The sequence below is a fragment of the Zootoca vivipara genome, chromosome 15, assembly GCF_965207765.1.
Source record: "Zootoca vivipara chromosome 15, rZooViv2.hap1.1, whole genome shotgun sequence".
Taxonomy (NCBI): Eukaryota; Metazoa; Chordata; class Lepidosauria; order Squamata; family Lacertidae; genus Zootoca; species Zootoca vivipara.
The window spans coordinates 20,690,979-20,714,714 of NC_142598.1; the positions used below are offsets into that span (position 1 = coordinate 20,690,979).

At 46.0% G+C, this 23,736-nt stretch overlaps 1 protein-coding gene across 5 annotated transcripts in view; it reads right to left on the minus strand.

The window, feature by feature from the left end:
• Positions 1-8,862: 8,862 nt before the first annotated feature.
• The window catches only part of PRAG1 (PEAK1 related, kinase-activating pseudokinase 1), a 99,858-nt gene continuing 84,984 nt past the window's right edge, over positions 8,863-23,736 (minus strand). For all 5 annotated transcript variants that reach the window (XM_035140797.3, XM_035140796.3, XM_035140798.3 and 2 more), the window contains exons 4-6: positions 21,885-22,042; positions 16,864-17,603; positions 8,863-10,312 (exon numbers count right to left, since the gene is read on the minus strand). In XM_035140797.3, the coding sequence (XP_034996688.2) occupies positions 9,305-10,312; positions 16,864-17,603; positions 21,885-22,042 (1,906 nt within the window). In that variant the 3' untranslated portion in view covers positions 8,863-9,304. The remainder of the gene's footprint in view (positions 10,313-16,863; positions 17,604-21,884; positions 22,043-23,736) is intronic.

Consider the following 23,736-nt stretch of genomic DNA (forward strand, 5'->3'; position numbering starts at 1 on the left):
TGAAGTCTTTCATCTTGCGTCTCCTATCTTTCCCCTTCGCTTTTAGTAAAGCCTGCACTTGTTTTTATTCTCTCCCATTTTTCTCTTACCTGCAAAAAAGAGCAACAACACACAATGCTTTTTCAAAAACAGTTAAAACTACTCAGAAAACGTAGATAACAATAAAGTATTTCTGTTTACAAAGCAGCAACAGTGCAGTCAAGGACTATTGACCAGTTTTAAAATATTGCATCTGACTTCTGCCTGAACATGTCCACCTAAGGACACAGAATTTGTAGAGTTGACCACAAGAGTCATCTAGTCCAACCCCCTGCAATGCAAAAATATTTTGCCCATCGTGGGGCTTGAACCCACACCCCCGAGAGATTAAGAGTCTCATGCTCCACCAACTGAGCCTTGTCTCCGATTGCCATTTATTTGCATGTTTTTTTTGCCTGTTTTAGGGATTGCAACTGTCGCAGGGTACATGCCTTTAAATCCCCCCCATATCGCTGGAGATAAAACAGCTGTTGCTTCCTCTCCCAAGTCCTGTGGTTGCTACAAAATTGGACTCAGTGTGATGGTTCTGCAACGAAGCACATGCTTTGGCTCTTACAAAATGAACGCAGTATACAGAGATACTGCCTTGTGCTGTAACTCTGCTTTGCATCCTATTCCAGTACTGTACTAGCCTATCTTTTTGGCAGTCCCCAGTACCTTGGTGCAGTTTTGCCTCTTGTCTTTTGAGTGGACAGTGACGTTGAGCAGAAGAGCAGGCATGCCTCTATGCCATCATTAAAGCCCATCAGTCCTCTTGCTGCTCCCTAGATATGCCCCAAACTTTATGGGCTGTGGCACTGGCTAGCTACCGAAGAATTCTTCCTTCGAAACCAGGCTGGCAGTACCTTCTAAAAATGTCACCAGGTGGCAGCAGAACCCAATGTTACAGCTACATGCTTGAGAGTTCCTTCTCTCCGAGCACCAAGTACGATGCATGGGAGGCAGCAAGAAATATACAATTTATTTAGGGTTCCTTCTACCTCCCCACTGTCTATACATGACAGCAGATCGCTTTGTAAAATAATACTTTAGCAACTCAGTCTATGGCTGTGGGCACATTAGTTTATTCCAGCTCCAATGCTCTCCCCGCACTGGTGTTTGAACCCAGTTAGCCACAATTTTGAGGGACGCGGGTGGCGCTGTGGTCTAAACCACTGAGCCTCTTGGGCTTGCTGATCCAAAGGTTGGCGGTTTGAATCCCCGTGACAGGGTGAGCTCCCATTGTTCGGTCCCAACTCCTGCCAACCCAAGCAGTTCCAAAGCAAGCAGTGCAAGTATGTAGATAAATAGGTACCGCTCTGGTGGGAAGCTAAACAGCATTTTCGTGCGCTAATCTGGCTTCGCCAGAAACAGCTTAGTCATGCTGGCAACATGACCCGGAAAAACTGTCTGCAGCCACATGCTCAGTGATAGTTTCATTGGAGTTTGTGAGGGGTGGGAGAACAAATCACATCACACGCAGTGGGTGGAATGCAGCAGAGGGCAAGTTTAAGCCACTAATGTGTTTATAGCCTAGATGGGACTCTTGATCTGATGCGGCAGGACAGCTCTTATGTTCTTATTAGCTGTGATAGCAAAATAGAGATTTCCTATTCAGAGAAGTTTACCTCCGAGTGCCAGTTGCCAGTTGCCAAAATAGAGATTTCCTATTCAGAGAAGTTTACCTCCGAGTGCCAGTTGCCAGCAAACAATGGGATTGTTATGTATTAAGTTAACTGCAGTACTCCTTCTGGCCAACGTGGCTGCAGTTCTTACCCTGCCCACTGTGGCTGCAGTTCTCACTCAGGTCCACAATGGGTGTTATGTATTAAGTTAACTGCAGTACTCCTTCTGCCCACTGTGGCTGCAGTTCTCACTCATGTCCACAACATGCAAATGAAGGATTGAGAGTGCTGTTCACAGATTGGGTAGCTAGGGGAAGTTTGTTACTGTTGCAAGTTACTGAGTACTATATAAGCCAGTCGGCTAAGCTGTTTTCCAGTCTGGACTGAGAGCTAGAATAAAGAGCTGGTTGTTTTAAGAGCTGTGTCTTCATCCTTCTTACCCACTATTCTACAGGGATGGTGCATTTATTTGTGTGTTTCTCCATGCCTCGTTTGTGAGCTTCCAGAGGGATCTGACTAGACCAGGGGTCCCCAAACTACGGCCCCCGGGCCGGATGCGGCCCAATCGGCCTTCCAATCCGGCCCGCGACGACCCCCGCCGCCCGCTGCCGCCGCCCGCTCTCACGGCGCGCGGCGCAGCGACGATCTAAAAAATTGGCAAAAAATCGCCGAAAATCCTTTGTGCGCATGCGTATGGGCCTCTCCCGACCCGGAAGAGGTCATTTCTGGTGCACTTCCGGGTCGGGGGAGGCCCATACGCATGCACACAAGCGATTTTCGGCGATTTCTTTCCGCCCGTGTGCGTGTGCGCATGCGCACGGGCGCGCACTCCCCCGCCCTCCGGCCCGCTGCGCGCACACTCCCCTGGCCTCCGGCCCGCCGCGTGGTCGGCGCGGTGGGCACCGGCCCGCCGCACGGTAAGTTTGGGGACCCCTGGACTAGACACTACTGAAAAAGAATTCCAGCCTAGATGGACCCTTAATCTCGACAAGCAACCGGCCAGGTGGGCACATTCAGAGAAGGTCCTAATATTGGTTATGCTGGGGCTATCTTTCACCAATGGGTGCATTATCAAAAGACTACAAATTACCCGGTTCGTCCCAAGGCACAGGTAGAGTCCTGGTTCTCTGAAGCCAATCAGAATGCTGGCCTAGCTCTGGTTCATGTATGGATTGGTTGGGATAGGCATAGTTTTGAATCATGACGCCCATCACTCTTAGCCATGCTGCCTGGGATTGATGGGAGTTATAGTCCCAAGAACATCTGGAGGACACCAAGTTGTGGGAGGCTGTTCTGCAGACTTAAGTCAACAGATGATGGCCAGCTGAGTTGAGTGGAAGATGTTCAGGAGCACCAGGATGCCCAAATTTGGACTTAGCAACTACAAGTCAGAGGGCCAAATCCGGCTCTCTACTGAATTGTCATTCTATGCAGAGAGGTCACAGAATTGTAGAGTTGGAAGGAACCCCAAGAGTCATCTAGTCCAACCCACTGCTAGGCAGGAATCTCAAATAAAGCATCCATGTCAGATGAACATCCAACCTCTGCTCAAAAGCCTCTAGTGAAGGTGTATTGAGGAGTTGGCAACAGGATTTGGAGGCAGTCGGTGGTGGGTGAGGGAGGGTCTCAAAACACTACCCTTCCTCCCTACTAGGCCCTCTTCACGCATTTCACATTTTAGGTGTCTTAACTAAAAATGCAAAGCACAGATGTGACAAAAGGTGATTGTTGTATACACATGTATCACACAAGCAAGCACATGTCAGGAAGCAGGGTGCACTTGTTGGCCTATCTGAATTTGCGGCTGTGCAATTTGTGGAACAGCCCCAGAGTCACCCACCAGAAAATGTACCATACTTGCTAGCCAGGGTCTCTACAATGGATGGATGATGAACTCTCAGAAACTGTTGTTTCCTACCATCCATCCGCCCATCCCTTCACTGGTAGATGAAGAGGGAGTGGGGAAAGCAGGTTAGCTGTGGTCAGGGCACATCCGAACTATCAGCTGTCGTGGGACCTGTGCCATGAAGTTCATAATTGGTATGGTTTGCAATGAAGTTCATAATTGGTATGGTTTGCAATGAAGTTCATAATTGGTATGGTTTGCTGTCAATACACAAATCTCATTTCTGCAGTCCAGCAATTTGGTCCATTTCAGTTCGCCTTTAGCCTACAGGGCAAAGGACTTGAGGGAGGATGTTGTGCAACTGCACGAACTTTGCCCAACTGGTCTGAGTGAGCACAATTTCCGTCTTTTTGTGTTGGATCCAAATATTTTTCTTTGAGAACAATATGACCCACCTGTTGCTAATTCCCTCTTGTCCGAAGTTACAAGAGCAAACACAGCTTGGCTGCCAGGTTCCCAGCTGTCACCAGACTCAGTAAACTGTAACCCCATTGATTTCTTAACAGGGGTCTATTACATATTAATGCTCACCAGTTCTCACCATATGTTGCTGGGGGCCAAACAGGAAGCCTTTCAGTTCTCTCTTGGTTGTATGTGGCCTGATTGCTTTGCAGGTCCTTTGTGGGCAGAATCCTGGCTCGGGAGGGTAAAAGAAACTCGTTATTTTGGTGTTTAACAGTAGCCCAATATTAAAAAATGTGTGAAGTTTTTCCCATCAGTATTTCTGGTGGTATGTCAGAACTAACTGTTGCCTTCTTAGTAAAGATAAAGGGTAAAGGGACCCCTGACCATTAGGTCCAGTCGTGACTGACTCTGGGGTTGCGCGCTCATCTCGCATTATTGGCCGAGGGAGCCGGCGTATAGCTTCCAGGTCATGTGGCCAGCATGACAAAGCCGCTTCTGGCAAACCAGAGCAGCACATGGTAACGCCGTTTACCTTCCCGCTGTAGCGGTTCCTATTTATCTACTTGCATTTTGAGGTGCTTTCAAACTAGCAGGAGCAGGGACCAAGCAACGGGAGCTCACCCCGTCACAGGGATTCGAACCACCGACCTTCTGATCAGCAAGCCCTAGGCTCAGTGGTTTAACCACAGCGCCACCTGGGTCCCTTGCCTTCTTAGTACATTAGGCTTATTGCTAGCATAAAAGCACAGGATCTGGGTCAGTAAGTAACTGGCAAACTGACTTGCATAGATCCACTGATCAGCCCTCCACCTACTCCAAACTGGCTGGTAAAAAAGGCCACACCTTGAGTATAAATTTCATGCTGGTTCCTCCAACACGTATCATTGTCAAACGTGCTGTAGATACATGCAGAAATTCTGGAGCTGAAACTCTCACCACCTGATTTCTACACCAATAAAAGCTGCACCTGTTTAATTTCTGAGTGCCAAGCTGCTGTTAAGCATACAGAAGCAAGACTAGAAAAACAGTAAGGGAAGTTCTATTGAGAGGTATTGTTTATTTTAGGTTCTCTGTTCTCCCAGCTCATTGCACCTCTCGATTCATCTGTGTTAATTTAATCAAATGGAAGGGTGGATTGCTGAATGGTTACAGTGATGGTATAATTTATAATACTGTATAACCTGGGGTCAGCTATGGTTGCCCATGACCCAAACCTAGCCTATGAAGTACTATCTGGGCTTCTCAACTTCAACTGTCTAGGCCAGGCATCCCCAAACTGCGGCCATCCAGATGTTTTGGCCTACAACTCCCATGATCCCTAGCTAACAGGACTAGTGGTCAGGGATTATGGGAACTGTAGTCCAAAAACATCTGGAAGGCCGAAGTTTGGGGATGCCTGGTCTAGGCAGAAGAGTTACAGGAAAGTAGCATTATGGTGATGGGACCTCATAGCAAGCCTGCTGGGGAAGGGAATACCAGGATGTAGTCCAACAGTAAGGCTAGTAATCAGCCAGGGGTAAAAATTCTCCTCTGCGAACCATTCCAGTCCGCTTATCTTGCCTGATCCCAGTGCTAAGTCCCTCAAAAAACCACCTTGCTTTGGATGCCGTATCCATATTCTATGGGAAATTGGGGAGGTGTCCAAACCAGTCCTGATATAACTAATAAACCAGATGCTGCTGTTCATATGCATGGCACAAGGCCTGTAAAGTAAACTCTCCATTGTTCCTCTCCTTTCTCTGTAGACCATTTGGCTGGTAGGGTTTTACTGCTTCCTTGATTGCCTCAATGCAGGTTTCTTGAAGGAAAGGATGTTTACCAGATCACAGGCCTTTGCCCTAGAAAGTCAAACCTGCCACACTGTTCACAATCCTCACAGTGGGAAAAAACACATGACCTTTTGCCCATGGTGCATGCAGTTTCCAAAATGGAAAATAATCCCCATGAGAGGACAAGTTGCCTTATGAAGCAGCACTTACGAGCAGGCATAGGCAAACTCCGGCCCTCCAGATGTTTGGGACTACAATTCCCACCACCCCTGGCTAACAGGACCAGTGGTCAGGGATGATGGGAATTGTAGTCCCAAACATCTGGAGGGCCGGAGTTTGCCTATGCCTGCTTATGAGTCTCCTGTAAATTTTACACTAGAGTAGTGCATCTGGAGTAAGACAGCTGCTGGAGACACTAAACCAGCACCCCCAAACTTTGGCCATCCAGATGTTTTGGCCTACAACTCCCATGATCCCTAGCTAACAGGACCAGTGGTCAGGGATTATGGGAACTGTAGTCCAAAAACATCTGGAAGGCCGAAGTTTGGGGATGCCTGGTCTAGGCAGAAGAGTTACAGGAAAGTAGCATTATGGTGATGGGACCTCATAGCAAGCCTGCTGGGGAAGGGAATACCAGGATGCAGTCCAACAGTAAGGCTAGTAATCAGCCAGGGGTAAAAATTCTCCTCTGCGAACCATTCCAGTCCGCTTATCTTGCCTGATCCCAGTGCTAAGTCCCTCAAAAAACCACCTTGCTTTGGATGCCGTATCCATATTCTATGGGAAATTGGGGAGGTGTCCAAACCAGTCCTGATATAACTAATAAACCAAATGCTGCTGTTCATATGCATGGCACAAGGCCTGTAAAGTAAACTCTCCATTGTTCCTCTCCTTTCTCTGTAGACCATTTGGCTGGTAGGGTTTTACTGCTTCCTTGATTGCCTCAATGCAGGTTTCTTGAAGGAAAGGATGTTTACCAGATCGCAGGCCTTTGCCCTAGAAAGTCAAACCTGCCGCACTGTTCACAATCCTCACAGTGGGAAAAACACATGACCTTTTGCCCATGGTGCATGCAGTTTCCAAAATGGAAAATAATCCCCATGAGAGGACAAGTTGCCTTATGAAGCAGCACTTACGAGCAGGCATAGGCAAACTCCAGCCCTCCAGATGTTTGGGACTACAATTCCCACCATCCCTGGCTAACAGGACCAGTGGTCAGGGATGATGGGAATTGTAGTCCCAAACATCTGGAGGGCCGGAGTTTGCCTATGCCTGCTTATGAGTCTCCTGTAAATTTTACACTAGAGTAGTGCATCTGGAGCAAGACAGCTGCTGGAGACACTAAACCAGCATCCCCAAACTTTGGCCCTCCAGATGTTTTGGACTACAATTCCCATCATCCCTGACCACTGGTCCTGTTAGCTAGGGATCATGGGAGTTGTAGGCCAAAACATCTGGAGGGCTAGTTTGGGGATGACTGCACTAAACCTTTGCTGGTATACACCAGCAAAGCTTATCAGCTTCTCCCCCACTTTTCCTAATAGCCATTTCAATGCTGCTGCTCATTGCAAAGGTATCAAAATTCTTTTACGTTCCAGGATTTTGATCTGGACTACTTAGTGATTATTTTTCTACATAATGGTAGGGTACTGTAGTTTGCCAGTCCCTACCCCCTGGCAAATCACACCAAGGCAACTTTTGTTTCCTTTTTTTCTTTCAAGTTTTCTTATAAACAGTGCTTTTTTCCAGCCGGAACTCACCGGAACTCAGTTCCGGCACCTCTCGGGTGGGTGCCATTGCCATTAGAAGAGAACAAGGGGGGCATTCATGCTGAGTTCCGGCACCTCTTTTCCTAGAAAAAATATTTTAAAATGGGTCCATCTGAATGTGAGAGATGAATGGATCCATTTCCTCTCTCCCCCTTCAAGAAAATGCTTCACATTTTACTGTACATGACATAAGAGAGTATGGGACAGAGTACCCATTCCTTCAGTGGAATGTTGTAAAGAGCATGGTCTTTCTTTGCTATGACTGTTCAGGGAAACTAACCAACTACAAGTCCATATACACTGCAGTTATCATCCTTACGCCGGTTATCCATACAGTTCTTTAAAGCAGACAGTAAGGTTCCTTTATCTCCATTAATGCTTTGCTGCCCAAATAACTTTCACCTCCAAATCAATGCTTTCCCACACTTTCCCCTCCCTCAATCTGCATCTTCTCTTTTAAAGTATATATTTTATGAGAAAATCCAGATTGAGGGACGGAAAAGTGTGGGAAGGCAGTGATTTGAAGGGGAAAGTCGTATGGACAACTAAGAACTAATCAAGGTACAAGGAAACTCACCCCCTCTGCACATTACATGGCAGTATGGATGAGCTCACAGAGAGGGCTGAAGGGGAAAGGTTTTGCTTTTGTTTTCAATGGGTGCAGGAAGAGACACAGAAAATGCTCACTTCCCTGAAAATGAGAGAGCACACTTCAGACTCCAGAATCTCTTCCATTTTGCTCAATATATTTCTCTTCTTCAAGTTACCTTCCTTCCCTGTTTCAACATCTATGAGGTTGGTGATCCCTCTGGGCAGGGTCAAGTTGGAGCATGGCTGCCAGGAAGGCTTGAGTGGGCAAAGCTGGATGGGTTTGGGGTGGACTAGGGTCACATTCCTGCCCCTATCTGCATAGCACTACCCCCAACTCCTCTTCTTGATGAGACATACAGTGGTACCTCTACTTACAAATAACTCTACTTACGAATTTTTCTACTTACAAATGGAGCTCCGTCCGCCATCTTGGATGCGGTTTAGATAGGATTTTTTTCTACAGTGTACTTACGAATTTTTAGATAGGGTTGCTTCGACTTACGAATTTTTTCTCCCAATGCATTCCTATGGGATTCAACTTACAATTTTTTTCGACTTACAAATGTGTGTTCAGAACACATTAAATTCGTAAGTAGAGGTACCACTGTACAATACTCCCAGACAGTCAAATATTATGGGATAGGGGCTCCTCATGTGTGCATCCACACAGCACTGTTGGCATCAAAATGCCGTACTCTTTTTTCTCTGTCGCCAATGGCTTCTTTGCAGTATCTGAACAACCTGTGTATAAAATTAAGCCGCCATCTGGAATCACGCAGAACATTGCTGGGTTTTTTAATAGAAAATATATTAGGATATTTCACAGCGAATAAGCCTCTGCCCCAAGACTGAGCACATTCACTAGGAAAAGTAAAACAACAAAATCTGACAAGAACGAAACCGTCCTCCCATTTAGGAAATACACATATCTTCTTTTTTCTTTAATTTACCTCCAAGAATAACCCAAGAAGCAATACACTTGGTGGTGGAATCCAGCAGTATTGTCTGTTTACAACACTGTTTACAATAAATGGTATTTATCCCAAAATGTACATAGGTTTTGATCTCTGCGTTGTGTTTGTGTATGAAATATGGTCTGTTTCACGCAATTATCAATTCCATAAAGGGGATTGGGAGGTGTGTGCCATTTTCTGTGTAAGGAAAAGCGCTTCCTCCATTGCCCTTAGAACTAACGCCACCCTTTTCACACGCTATGGGGAATCAAAGGAGCTGGAGATGTTTCAGCGACTTGCAGAGAGACGGTGGATCCGCGGCGGCTAAATACTGGCAGCAGAGCCAGTCCTCCAGCTCAACGCTGCGCTCTGCGTCCACTGCCCTCTCGGCAAACTTCATCATGAGCAACGCCCGCTTCATGTCGACCCAGTTGCGAAGCGCTTCCTCGTGGTTAAGAGGCTGATCCGTCAAGTCTTTCCGGGGACCCCACAGCAGGCACTGCAGGATCTGCTTGGCCTCCGCGATGCGGATGCGTTTGATGGGGTCTGCTTCCAGCAGCAAGTGAGCCAGCTGCTGGAGCCCCCGAGAATAAATGGAGAGGTGGGGCAGCGGGGGAAGGTCGCCCTGGCTGTACTCCTGCTCCCGGAGGTGGGCTCCCACTTCGAAGGGGTTGGGCTGGTGCAGAAGCTCGTAGATGAGGATGCCGGTTTGGAACTCGTCGAATTTTTTGTACTGGGAGGCGGAGACGATCTCCGGGGCCAAGCGAGCCTGGTTCTTTTTCGCTTTGGACTCGGCGGCGCCCGGCTTCTGCTTGGCTTTCAAAAAGTTGCTGATGATGAGCCGCGGCAGGTGTTTGTCCTCTCTGCTTTTGCTGCAGTTGGGGGGAGGTCTGCAGTGGACCAGCAGCAGGTTCTCGAGGCAAAGGTCTCTGTGGATGACGCTGTACTCCTTGAGGTGCTCCAGCCCGTTGCAGAGCTGCAGGAGCAGGAAACACACACGCCTCTCGTACAGCTCCGGCTTCGCTTTGTGGAAAGGGCCGGAACCCCTCACAAAGTCAGCGGCAGTCTGGTGCGGGACCTCGCGGGTGATGACGACCACGCAGTCTTGCTCGGCGGCGGCGCGGGAGGGGCCTTGGCCATCGGCGGAAGCGTTTTTCAGCATGCTGGAGGGCACCGTGGCAACAAAATGCCCACAGTCCTGCTGGATATTGAAGTGGACCGGGACGGAAGGGCTGCAGCAGGACGTTGCAGCTTTCGTGTCTTGAGTTTTGCATATCTGTGAACGGAAAGCAGGAAAGGGACAGAAGCAAAGTCTAAGGTCAGTTCCGTGTGGGATAGGGAAGGAGGTAAGGGAATGAAGAACTTGATTCAGGGAAATGTGAACCCACAAAAGCATCAGGGTCTGCATGTAAATACCGTAGGTACTGATCAGGCCGCTATTGTTATTCTAATGATGAGGATGACAACAACAACAGTAGTAGTAGTAGTTGTAATAGTAATAGTAATAGTAATAATAATAATAATAATAATAATAATAATAATAATAATTCTGTTCTTCCTCCCCAAAGGAGCCCATGGCCAATTATTATTGGTTTGCATCCAACTAAGGTTTACTCAGTGCATGGGTGGAATTCAACGTGGCGTTAACAAGATTGCGGGGTTCTCCTAACCCTCCAAAATGGACCTGGGAGAGGCACAACAGGCAAATCTGGAGATGAGATGGGAAAAAGTCGTGTTGCACTAGTGCAAGTCCTTGCACTGACTTCAGCTAACGGAAGCAGGTAGTTCAATGTGGGCCACAACTGTTGGATACAACCTAATAGTATCAATATTATCCTCTCGTTCCTCCCTAAAGGAGCCCAGGGAGGCAACAACAAAGCACAAACATTTAAAAATAAACCACAACATCTAGAGAGCTCCATGTTGGCTACCCCATCCTAAAGTCTTACTGAAGTCTCGCTTCACCACCACTGATATAATTTTCTCAAAAAATTATCTCTGCCAAAACTTGGATAAAAATTAAAAATAAAACATACGCGCACGCACAGAAAAATATATGAAAGTGACAAGTAGCAGCAGAGTAAGAAGCAATGGGCAGTCTGGAAACCTGCAAGTTTAAAAGTTCAAAAACACCCAGATCTATAATAAAGGTAAAAACAACTTTAACAACTAGGGAAACTCTTTATCTTGGTGTCTACAATTGAGTAATCAGACCTCTCTCCAGCAACGTAAACGGAGGAACTGAGGGTGCATCTACACCTGTAGACCATTGCACTGTTGTCATTTCATTTTGCGTTCATGGGGCTGTAGCTAAAAACTTAGTAATGGGAGATGGCTAAGGCACACCAAGGATGGGGACGAGGACCATTGTAACTCAATGGAAAAAAAGCCAAACCCCAAAGAAAAGCTGGCTGATACAGTTTTGTGAATTCTTTTAAAATTCCTCCCCACATGCTCCGAGGGGTAAACTCAAGTATCTTGAAGTGGAAAAACTAAACCCCGGGCCACCTTTAAAACCAACCAATTTATTATGCCATATGTGAAGCGGAATCCAGGTCCACTTTTCGTTGCTCCTATTTTCTTAGTTTAAATAAAACAAAGTGGCATGGTCCAAAACCTCCCAAAACTTTACTTATTCAATTTATTTATTTTGTGCCTTTCACCCCAAATGGGTCAAGGGCAGGTTGCAAAAATGTCGCCAGCGAAACTGGTACGATTTGCAATACAATGATAAAACGAAAGCCTCAAAGCACAGTGTTGGAGGATCTCCAGGTGGAGCCTATTCAGCACACCGTTGGCATACTCCTGAGCTGGATCTGTGTCGTGATGGGCACACAGCAGCATGCCTGGCACACTGCAGCATGTTCAGACATTATTGAGGGGACTACAATTCCCATCATCTCTGACCACTGGTCCTGTTAGCTAGGGATCATGGGAATTGTAGGCTAAAACATCTGGATGGCCGCAGTTTGGGGATGCCTGATGTAAGCTATCAGTGCAGGGAGGGCTGAGAGTGGGGCCACTGGCTTCTACTGTTTGAAGCACAGATGGGCCAGGATAGCTCCGCCAGTAGAGCATGAGACTCTTAATCTCAGGGTTGTGGGTTCAAGCCCCACACTGAGCAAAAAGATTCCTGGTCCCTTCAATTCTATGATTCATGTTGAACCCTCCATGAAAATATCATTTGTTTCAGGGTGGATAAAAATCAATGATTGTTTAGCCAAATTAGTTAACAAACATGGATGTTTGTTTAAGCAAATAACATATGCTGTAATGTTATTGTTTCAGTTGAATAAATCTATTTAAATTGTTATTATTAAGGTAAGGATTATTTTTGTCCTTCCTAAGTACAACAGAAAAGTTGTCCAAATATGAATGATTAACCTATTAAACTGGGGATAAAAAAAAACTAATATGAAAAGTTGCTATTCTAAAAATCTTCATCTACTTGCATATTAAAGTTATACCAACAAGAATTAGTCTTTATGTAGAAAACTATGATTAAAATCAAGCCTTACTGACTAGTGATTTAAATCGTGATTATATCGTGATTTAAATCAGTTTGATTTAAATCAAATCCACCCTGATTTGTTTAGATAAATAATAATATTTGTTTAGATTTTTTTTGTTAAGTATGTTTAGAAAATAATATTTGTTTAAATAAAACAAGGTATCGAGTCCGAAAGAGGTACAGAAGGATCCCCAAATAATAGCAGCAATTGATTTAAAGTGCCTTCTGTTGTTTCCCTTGCATCCTAATAGCATCAGTGGCTGGGAATGGGTCTAATGAAATCTCTGGACAGCAAATTCATTTTAAGTGTATTCCACATGGTAATATCATTCATTATTGGTTGTGAGATGCTCTTGCCTGCTCTGAGACACTGATCGGCTCCTTTAAGCTATGGAGCACATTTTCCTGCTGCTATTGTTCTCCAGAGCGGCGCTGCTGTGTACAATCAGACTGTGTAGAATTCCGCTGGCGGTAATAGGATGGAAGCTGCCCAAAGGAGACCAGGGACTTCAGCTTCCCTTTCCTACCTTGCCAATGCACTGTGCAGAAGTAATAATCAAGCAACAAACAAACTGAAGAGTCTGGTCACGTGACTGAATTACAAGTGTGTTTATAGGGCCACCACAGAGGAATATATATTTTAGTGCCAAACTAGACATTTGGCAGAAGAATGGAATTTGGAAACCTGAGTCTCTGCAGAGCTTCTATAAAAGCTTTGGGTGGGGTGAGCAGAGGGAAAGGAGGATGAAATTTGGAGAGGAAAAGTAGCAAGCACTGCCATAATAATAATAATAATAATAATAATAATAATAATAATAATAATAATAATATATTATTTATACCCCGCCATCTGGCCGGATCTCCCCAGCCACTTTGGGCGGCTTCCAACAGAAGAATAAAACACAATAATCTACTAAACATTAAAAGCCTCCCTGAACAGGGCTGCCTTCAGATGTCTCCTAAAAGTCTGGTACCGTAGTTGTTTTCCTTTTTGACATCTGTTGGGAGGGCGTTCCACAGGGTAGGCGCCACCACCGAGAAGGCCCTGCCATCCATTTCTCCCCCTTCATTTTCTCTTCCAGGCCTTCCCACCCTCACGCGCCCCCAACTACAGCACACATGTCTGTAGACCCTGGCTGGGAAAGGAAAAAGGGAGAAGTAGTGGGTGGGAGAAGGGTTAAGCATCCCTCCCCTTGCTACTGCGCACCTTGAAATTGAGCTTCCCCCACCTCTTTTTACATCTCTGGTAGAGAGCCATGTTCTCAAGTCCCCTGGTCTTCTGTTGAAGATAAAAGGAAGATTTTTTGGGGGGAAGAAAAGAGAGTATTTTGGCTCCATTTCCCCACAATTCATGCATATGAGTCGAAACACTTGCATGATCTTGGGTTCTAAGGGATGAGAGGAGAGGAAGCTCATCTTAGCTCAAACTTTGAAACAGGCCTGTTGAAGCCTGACTTGAGGCAACAATCAGATCAGTAGCTTCTTTCATGTCTGCAGTCAGTGCAACAATATCACATTCACAGGGAAAGAAAAAGGAAAGCCCTGAAACTACTGTCTGTCAGAAATATTCAGACGACAAAAATGAAAGCATTCCAAAAAGTTGCCTAGCTACATTTCCCCACTTAGAACTCGCACACACAGGAGCGGAGCTTGTGTCTTAGTTCTTTGTCTCAGCTTTAGCATGCTACTGTCTGCCAGAGTCAGACAATAAAGGCGCATTTTGTAATGCGGCGACACACACGTGTGGTCTGAAACGAACACAAAACAAGGTTTGTCTCCTTCCCTCGCCATCACGCTCCCTCTCTAGCATGTATCCACTGGGAGCCCAAACCGAGTGAAGGAGGCGGAGTGGCAGAAAAGCAGGCCTTTTTTCCCCCTTTGTGAAATGGGCATCAGCGCAGACGCCCCTCCGTGTGATGCATTGAAAATGAGCCCCGCAATTCACACAGTGTGGAGGAAAAGGCGCTGGGACTAGAAATTAGGCAGTTTCAGGCCCTCTAAGGAGGCCTCAGCTTCTAAGGTCTAAGCCAAAATTAGACAGGCGTTTAGACACACACTCAAGACAATTTTATTCAAGAAGGCTTTACCACGCAGGGTGTGTGTGTGTATGTTGCTAATGGAATTTTAACTGTATATTTGTAAATAGGGTTCTATGGTTTTCTAGACTTTATAATATATAGTTTTGTCATTTTTAGAGCTTTGTAGAAATGCTTTATTGCTTTTAGAAAGTGCTTTTTGTGTGTTAAGGAGTAAACGCTACACCAGGCATCCCCAAACTGCAGCCCTCCAGATGTTTTGGCCTACAACTCCCATGATCCCTAGCTAACAGGATCAGTGGTCGAGGAAGATGGGAATTGTAGTCCAAAACATCTGGAGGGCCGAAGTTTGGGGGTACCTGCACTACACAAATCCAGAGTGGAGTCCCTAAGACAGCTGGATGGTGCCTTGGTATGCTTCATTCTAACAAAGCCTGCAGCCAAGTTGGTGCCAAATGTATTTTTTTTCTGCTTTCCTGTCCACACGCAAGGCAGAATAATAGTTTGAGTTCCTCACTTGAAGATCTATAAATTTACATATTGTAACATCACGAATGGAAATCACTACCGGTAATTATGTAGCTGTTGACTAAGGGATTATTATTATTATAATAACTGAAATGAAACTGGCATTAATTAAGATTACAGAACACAGTGATATAAGATCGGAAGTGCACCCAAACCATCATGCGGGGAGCCACTTTAACTAAAATGTATTAATTGGAAGTTGATTGGCATTTTGATAATTGTATAATTTGGGAAGTCATTGTTATAATTTGGCTATTATTGGGGTATATTGGAAAACTAATTAAAAACATTTTTTTTAAAAGAGAAAAAGAATCCACTACATTATGGGGAAAAACTGAACACTAGTCAGGACAGCAAATTAAAAATTGGGAGAAATTTCCACTAAAATGCCAGCTAACGTCTTTTCATGAGGATTTAAAAACAAACAAACAAAACTGCAGATTGCTGCAGAAACGTGGAGAACTTAATTTAAGATTGGGGAAAATGAGAAACCAAGAGAAAAGAAATTGGCAGGTCCTCCCATCCCCACTCACAGAAAAGGCGGCCAGGGAAAAGGTGGCAGAGCCTGTTCATTCAAGAGAGAGAAAAAACAACCCCGGGAGCCATGGCCTGTGCGCCTCTATTTCACAAGCAACATTCAGCAATTCAGTACCCCTTGGATTACAGGGATATATGACTTGCCCTCTCTTGGCAGTACATCAATTGGAAATTCAGGTATGAAGACTTGCTCCCAGCCCTGCTCTGTTATACCTGTGCTGTGAGGGTTGCCATGGCAACCAGGCCCAGCTGTGCCCTACTGGCTTTACTGCAGCCTTCTCATCAGTCCTGCTTGCAAAAAAAAAAAGGAGAATTTACTGCTGGCAGGCTAATCAACGGATTGTGTGTAAACTCTGTGTGTTCCCTTTGGTTCTTATTGGGCAACTCTTGGAGCTCGACTCTCGAGTGTTTGCTTGTTCTGACCAGAAACTTTGGACTCTGGATTCTTTGATCTCTGGTATTTTTAGGCAATTCACCTGCCATGTACCCGGGTTTTGCTAGGTGCTATTTGCCACTGAATTTTTGCGTGGAAGAAATTTTTGAAGCGAACCTGGCAGTTCCTTCTAAGACGAAACACCCTATGAATTTCAGCAGAATAGAATAATAATATCACAGGATCACAGAACTATAGAGTTGGAAGGACGCCCTTGGATCATCTAGTCCAACCCCCTGCAATATATATATATATATATATATATATATATATATATATATATATATATATATAGCAGACCAGCAAAATCTTTGGTACGTGTGTTCCTAAATAGAACCAGTTTGACAGCAGATTCCCCTCTAAAGCAAAATTCAAGCATATTTCAAGGTTCCTTATCAGGCAACACACCTGAAAAATTCTGAAAGACCCCAATAAAGTGGTACCTTGGGTTACAAACTTAATTCGTTCTGGAGGTCCATTCTTAGCCCAAAACCGTTCTTAACCTGAGGCGCGCTTTCACTAACGGGGCCTTCTGCTGCTGCCGGGCCGCCGGAACACGATTTCCATTCTCATCCTGGGGCAAAGTTCTCAACCCAAGGTACTACTTCCGGGTTAGCAGAGTTTGTAACCCGAAGCGTTTGTAACCCGAGGTACCACTGTACATATGTCCCCATCCTTGTGAAGGTCATCATATGATTTGAGTTCACGGCAGCCAGAGAGCAGTGAAAAGGCCAAAAGCACAAAGCAAGTCATTACAAAATAAGCATTCTGCAATGACATACCTTCACGGCATAGGTGCTGGAGGGATCCTTGGAGCAGGTGGCACAATAATATATTGCGTCCCCTGAATCACAGCAAGGCTTGTTGCACGTCAGTTTGAAGAGGGACCAGTTGTTCTCGCTGAAATGCAGCTCGCTCTTCTGGTCGCGCATGAAACAGTCCTCGCACTTAGAAACGAGGCGGCGCAAGGATTCCGCATACAGGCCGCCTAGCTTGGCGTACACCCCCTCTTTGTTGTCAATATTGCTGAGGAGGTTGTGGAGCTGAAAGCTAGAACCTGAGGAAACCGTGGTGGACATGCTGTGCTGGGAGGAGGAACGAGGCGGCAAGTTTTTGCTCTGGCTACAGCAGGCGCCGCCATTCTTAGCAGGGCAGGGATATGGGGAATGGGAACCTCTGAAGGCTTTCTCCAGTGACTCAGAAGAAGAAAAGGTCTGGCGGTTAATTCCCAAGCTGGAGCCAAACGGAGACTCCTCGCGGATGCAGACGTTACTTTCCGACTGACTGAAGTTCAGTTTGGGGCTCGGGGGACCCGAAGCTCTAGCTGGGGAAGCCGGGCCCCAGTAAAAGCCATCTGGCGAAGAAACAGCTCGGCTGACGGTTTTCTTTTGCGGCAGAGGAGGCGGCTGTAAAGGTTTGCAGTGAGGCCTGTCTTTGCTGGGACATGCGGGGAAGTGAGTTGAAGGAAAGGTCGGCTTCCCAGTACGGGTGGGTGAGCGGAGGCTCGTTCTGCACGGCTGTCCTGAAACGCATGCAGACAATAAAGCAATTATAAGCCGGGACTCCTACCAGCATGGATAAAAAAAGATGTTTTACAATGCAAGGCCTAGATCAAGTTCCATCTAAAAAGGTAAGCATGCCAGCCAAGGGTAATGAAACTTTGCACCCAGATTAGCCCAAGATCATTTGTAGCAGCCAAAACGAGAATGGCCTTTGTACATGGGGTCAAAGTCACGCTAGAGTATGATAAAATTATGAGACATTGTGTGTGTGTCTGTATGGTGCTGTTCGAGCTTCTGCCTTCATTAGTAACGCAAAGCAATTAGGTTCCAAAAAGGGCACAATGAATAAAAATGATGGTTCACAGAGAGAATTATGAGAAAGGTGGAATTTATTGCCAGGAAAGGTGTATGTGCATGCAAGAAAAATTAAAAAGGCAATTTAAAAGCACGGGTTTTTATCTTAAGTATTAAGGGAAAAAAGGCACAGGGAGTTAAGTGTTTATAATATATGTGTGGTATCTGGGCTGAGTGTAGACCTGTGGAAATCAACAGGACTAAATTAGTTTATTAAATTAAGTTCTCCCTTGCTTCTATCATTTCATCATTTTCTGTATTTTCTGCATTTTATCTATCAGTGCCATGTAAATCTGGGTTTCCTCAAATAAATTCACATTTAGTTATGGGTTTCCCTTCTTCTCCCTGTTGTTGTCACACAGGGCTATACTATCTGGTTTTGATACTCAAGTAATATTAGATCCTTTCTATAAGCCTAATTTGCTGAATGGCTCCCTCCCACCTGCCTGCATGCTCCTCACCGCAAAACCACTTTTAAAAAGCTGTTTTTCTCCTCTGTGGAAGTCCATGCCTGGATGTGACCCCTGCCAAGAGACAGAGAGATTTTGGGTGGAAAAAGATGAGTTGGGGTTCTGCTTCTCCTTGCCTTTACAGGGAATAGGCTGGACCTGGATTAAGTCCTGCCATCATCACCATGTCTAGTTTATCTTCAGGGGAAGTGACCGACAGAGGAGGTCATTCAGCAAGTTTCAGAGCTGAGTCCCAGGTCTCCTCAGTTCAAGTTTCCATCCACTGCACACCACACATTGCTCTGGTATTAAGCCACAACGTGTTTAAAATAGGTGATCTGGTTGCGTACGCCTACATTAAAGGGCCCCTGACCATCAGGTCCAGTTGTGTCCAACTCTGGGGTTGCGGCTCTCATCTCGCTCTATAGGCCGAGGGAGCCAGCGTTTGTCCACAGACAGCTTCCGGATCATGTGGCCAGCATGACAAAGCTGCTTCTGGAGAACCAGAGCAGCGCACGTAAATGCTGTTTACCTTCCCGCCGGAGCGGTCCCTATTTATCTACTTGCACTTTGATGTGCTTTCGAACTGCTAGGTGGGCAGGAGCTGGGACCGAGCAACGGGAGCTCACCCCATTGCAGGGATTCGAACCGCCGACCTTCTGATCAGCAAGCCCTAGACTCTGTGGATTAACCCACAGCGCCTACATTAGCCACCTGTAAACTGAAATAAGTGACTTTTGAAAAGCAGAAGAGCAGCTCCTGACAAGCCTTTGCTTATGCCAGGCTAATGCCAGGCATGACAAGGTTTGTTCTCAAGCTCTCCCAAAATGGTGTGTCTCATCATCTTGCCCACAAATCCTGCCAGACATGTTCCCTATATACTAGGGATGAACAGGCAAACAACCCTATCTGATTTCTACAAGCAAAATCGGGACAGGAAGCGCGGTTCCCCTCAAGCCTCCCCTTCTTTGTAGAACAGGGCGGGAAAAGATGCCCTGCCCAGCGGGAGCTTTCTTTCTTTTCTGGGCAGAGTGCCTTTATTTCTCCTGCTTTGCATGGAGGAGAGTCTTCCGGGCCATGCAGGGAAAGCAAGGCACTTTGCCCAAGAAGCACTGTTGCTAGCAATATCGGTACCTGGAAAAGCTACCTTGTCACCTTCTGCAAATCTGTCCATTTCTTACTTTTCCAATCTTAAGTTTAGCTCTCCACATTTTGGCAGCTCTTTGCCAATTTTCTTTTTTAAGTCCTCGTGAGAATTTGTCAGCATTTCAGTGTGCAACTTTGCCTAATATCCTACCTGTGCAAACAATTTCTCTTAACGTAATATGTTTTTCCTATACATTATCTAGTTGGAGAATTTCATCAGGAAATTCAGAGAAGTGTGGATTTTGAAGGATGGCTTGGCTGCAGTGCAAGTTTGGGAGATTTGCCATGAAATGTGAACTGAATCCAATTTCTTCCCCACCCACAGAACACACTGTGTTTCAATGCTAACCAATGCCGTGGACTGGCTGGATGCAGAGGAATGGTGGGAGGCACTAGCTGGGGAACCCCCAAGGAAACCCCATGGGGAAGAAGGCTCAGAGCCAGGGGATTGGTGGTGGGATGACAATGAATGGCCACAGGGAGAAGAGAGAGCAGACTGAGAGGAGGTGGTGTTGGAAGCTGAAGAGGTAACAGGCTTTACCTCTTCCAAGGTCCCCCAGAACATGTAGAGCAGTGTTTCTCAACCTTGGGTCCCCAGCTGTTATTGGACCTACATCTCCCATCACTCTTGACTACTGGTCTTGCTAGCTAGGGATGATGGGAATTGCAGTCCAGCAACAGTTGGGGACCCAAGGTTGAGAAACACTGATGTAGACGAATGAAGAAGGTGGAGCAATGAGAGATTAGAGTTTGCTTAGGAAGGACCTGGCAGAGGAGGAGACTTAGGGAGCGGAGAGATTGTGAGGACCTTCAATCCTCATTGGGGCAAGACCTACTGGGAAGAGTTGCTATGATCACTAGGCCTGCACTCTTTTGGTTTCTTTGACTAAAGAGTTAACTTCGCTGTTTTATTTCTAGCCTATTCCTGACACCATGGAGAAAGGGAAGCTCCCTCTTTTTCAGCCAGCAAATAAATGCCGTAGGAGAGAAGTCCTTTCTCCGCTAGCATGTTGGGAACCAGGCTTCCCTGGGTGTTTTTACGATCATCAAACCCACCCACCCCAAATCGCTTGAGGGGTTTTGTGGTTTGGATGGAAAGGGGGAGGCAATTCATGTTTGGGTCAAAGAGCGGGATGTTTGCGCATCCCTAACTCCTCATTTTAAAACCCATCAAGTTCTGGTACTAGCAACCTTAGCACTGAAGTGGGAAGTCCAAAGTGACTTTTATTACAATTACCTAAGCTCTGCAAACTAAGCACAATGTAACCTGTATATCCCCTGCTGTGAATGAATCTATCCAACTGAGTAAAGGAATGTTATTGGAAGGTGGAGTTAACATTGCATAGCGTTTCTGAAGACAACCTGGCTCTCTGTCACAGAACTGGGCACTGGCTGCCAAAGAGCAGCGAAGCTGGAACAGGGTAAATATTTAAGCAACATGGTAAGCTATGTGAGGACTCAGAGAATTTTATTACTTACTATTTTTTTCCTACTTTGTAGTACCTTATTGTAGGACAAGCCCAAGATATTTGAAAAGTTAGGACAATTCACATGCAGCACTTAAGACAAAAAAATAGTGCAAGGGATGGCTACTGGCTTTCCTGTTGATCATATGATTGATAGCTGGCCACCATGGCTAGCCCTTGCAGTGCAGCTCGTTGCCTGTAGAGGGCACAAGTCCTGCTCCTAATTTCGGTGACATCACAGGAAGCATGGTCCTCCAAGTGCTCTGATACTTCATCATAAGAAATGCCAGACACCTTGAATTTAAGCTACATTCAGCCCATCTATTTTCAAGTTCTACGACTGCTTTTGTAGTCATGACGTCCTGTCATTCATTCAAAGGTTCCATTTGGTTTGGGGATAGTTTGGCACATTAGCAACAGAGCCGAATAAATGGGCATTCAAAACAGCAAAGTATCATGGATACTAAGGACAGCTTATACCCACCTGAAAGGTGAAAGGAAGAGACCATGTAAAGCTTCCCTGGGGAAGTGAAATTCTAAATGCAGCTTTACAGGGCCTGTTTATTGGCTACATTCATACAACACAGTAAACCATAGTTAATGGTTTGCTGCAAACTCACTTATATTATTAATCGTGGTTTCTTTGAGTGAAATAAAGCATAATCTCTCAGTCAATAATCTCTCAATCAGATATAATACAAAGACGGGGATTATGGCTTGTTGCACCAATTAGGGGCCAGCAAGGCAGGAGCCACCTCCATATTCACAGTAGACCATTAACTATGGTTTAATGTGATGTGCAAACTGGGTCAATATGTCACAATTTACAGAACATGCTTTGTACATTAACCCCACAACCCCACACTAACATACAACTTTTAGCTACCTCCATTGCTGAATGCATTTGTGTCCAAATTCAAACTGTCCGTGGAGCCAGCGGTGAAAGTGACGTGGATTCCCTGGAAAGCAGGACTGAGGTTTTCTGTAGAATCACTGCTCAGCTTCTCCAACTCAGAATTGCTTCTGTTCATTTTTAGAAAATGCCTAGAGATTAAACGTGGGAAATACATAATGAGAAAACAGCAATTTATGCATCAGATTTTGAATAATAATAATAATAATAATAATAATAATAATAATAATAATAATAATAATAATAATAATTATTATTTATACCCCGCCCATCTGGCCGGGTTCCCCCAGCCACTCTGGGCGGCTTCCAACAAAACAGAAATTCTAAAATACAGAAATCCATCAAACATTAAAATACAGAAATCCATTAAACATTAAAAGCTTCCCTAAACAGGGCTGCCTTGAGATGCCTTCTAAAGGTCTGGTAATTGTTGTTCTCTTTGACCTCTAGTGGGAGGGCATTCCACAGGGTGGGTGCCACTACCGAGAAGGCCCTCTGCCTGGTTCCCTGTAACTTGGCTTCTTGTAGTGAGGGAACTGCCAGAAGGCCCTCGGAGCTGGACCTCAGTGTCCGGGCAGAACGATGGAGGTGGAGACGCTCCTTCAGGTATACCGGACCGAGGCCGTTTAGGGCTTTAAAGGTCAACACCAACACTTTGAATTGTGCTCGGAAACGTACTGGGAGCCAATGTAGGTCTTTCAGGACCGGTGTTATGTGGTCTCGGCGGCCGCTCCCAGTCACCAGTCTAGCTGCCGCATTCTGGATTAGTTGTAGTTTCCGGGTCACCTTCAAAGGTAGCCCCACGTAGAGCGCATTGCAGTAGTCCAAGCGAGAGATAACTAGAGCATGCACCACTCTGGAGAGACAGTCAGTGGGCAGGTAGGGACTCAGCCTGCGTACCAGATGGAGCTGATAAACAGCTGCCCTGGACACAGAGTTGACCTGTGCCTCCATGGACAGCTGTGAGTCTAAGATGACTCCCAGGCTGCGCACCTGGTCTTTCAGGGGCACAGTTACCCCATTCAGGACCAGGGAGTCCTCCACACTCGCCCGCCTCCTGTCCCCCACAAACAGTACTTCTGTCTTGTCAGGATTCAATCTCAATCTGTTAGCCGCCATCCATCCTCCAACCGCCTCCAAGCACTCACACAGGACCTTCACCGCCTTCACTGGTTCTGATTTAAAAGAGAGGTAGAGCTGGGTATCATCAGCATACTGATGGACACCCAGCCCAAACCCCCTGATGATCTCTCCCAGCGGCTGCATATAGATGTTAAAAAGCATGGGGGAGAGGACAGAACCCTGAGGCACCCCACAAGTGAGAGCCCAGGGGTCTGAACACTCATCCCCCACCACCACTTTCTAAACACGGCCCAGGAGGAAGGAGCGGAACCACTGCATGACAATGCCCCCAGCTCCCAAGCCCTCTAGACGGTCCAGAAGGATGTTATGGTCGATGGTGTCAAAAGCCGCTGAGAGATCCAGCAGAACAAGGAAACAGCTCTTACCTTTGTCCCTAGCCCGCCGGAGATCATCGACCAGTGCGACCAAGGCAGTTTCAGTCCCATGATGAGGCCTGAATCCTGACTGGAAGGGATCCAAATGGTCCGCTTCTTCCAGGCGTGCCTGAAGTTGTTCAGCAACCACTCGCTCAATCACCTTGCCCAAGAATGGAAGATTCGAGACTGGGCGATAGTTGGCCATATTGGCCGGATCTAAAGATGGTTTTTAAAGAAGCGGTTTAATAACCGCCTCTTTCAGCGGGTCTGGGAAGGCTCCCTCATAGAGAGAAGCATTTACCAACCCGCGAAGCCCATCGCCCAGC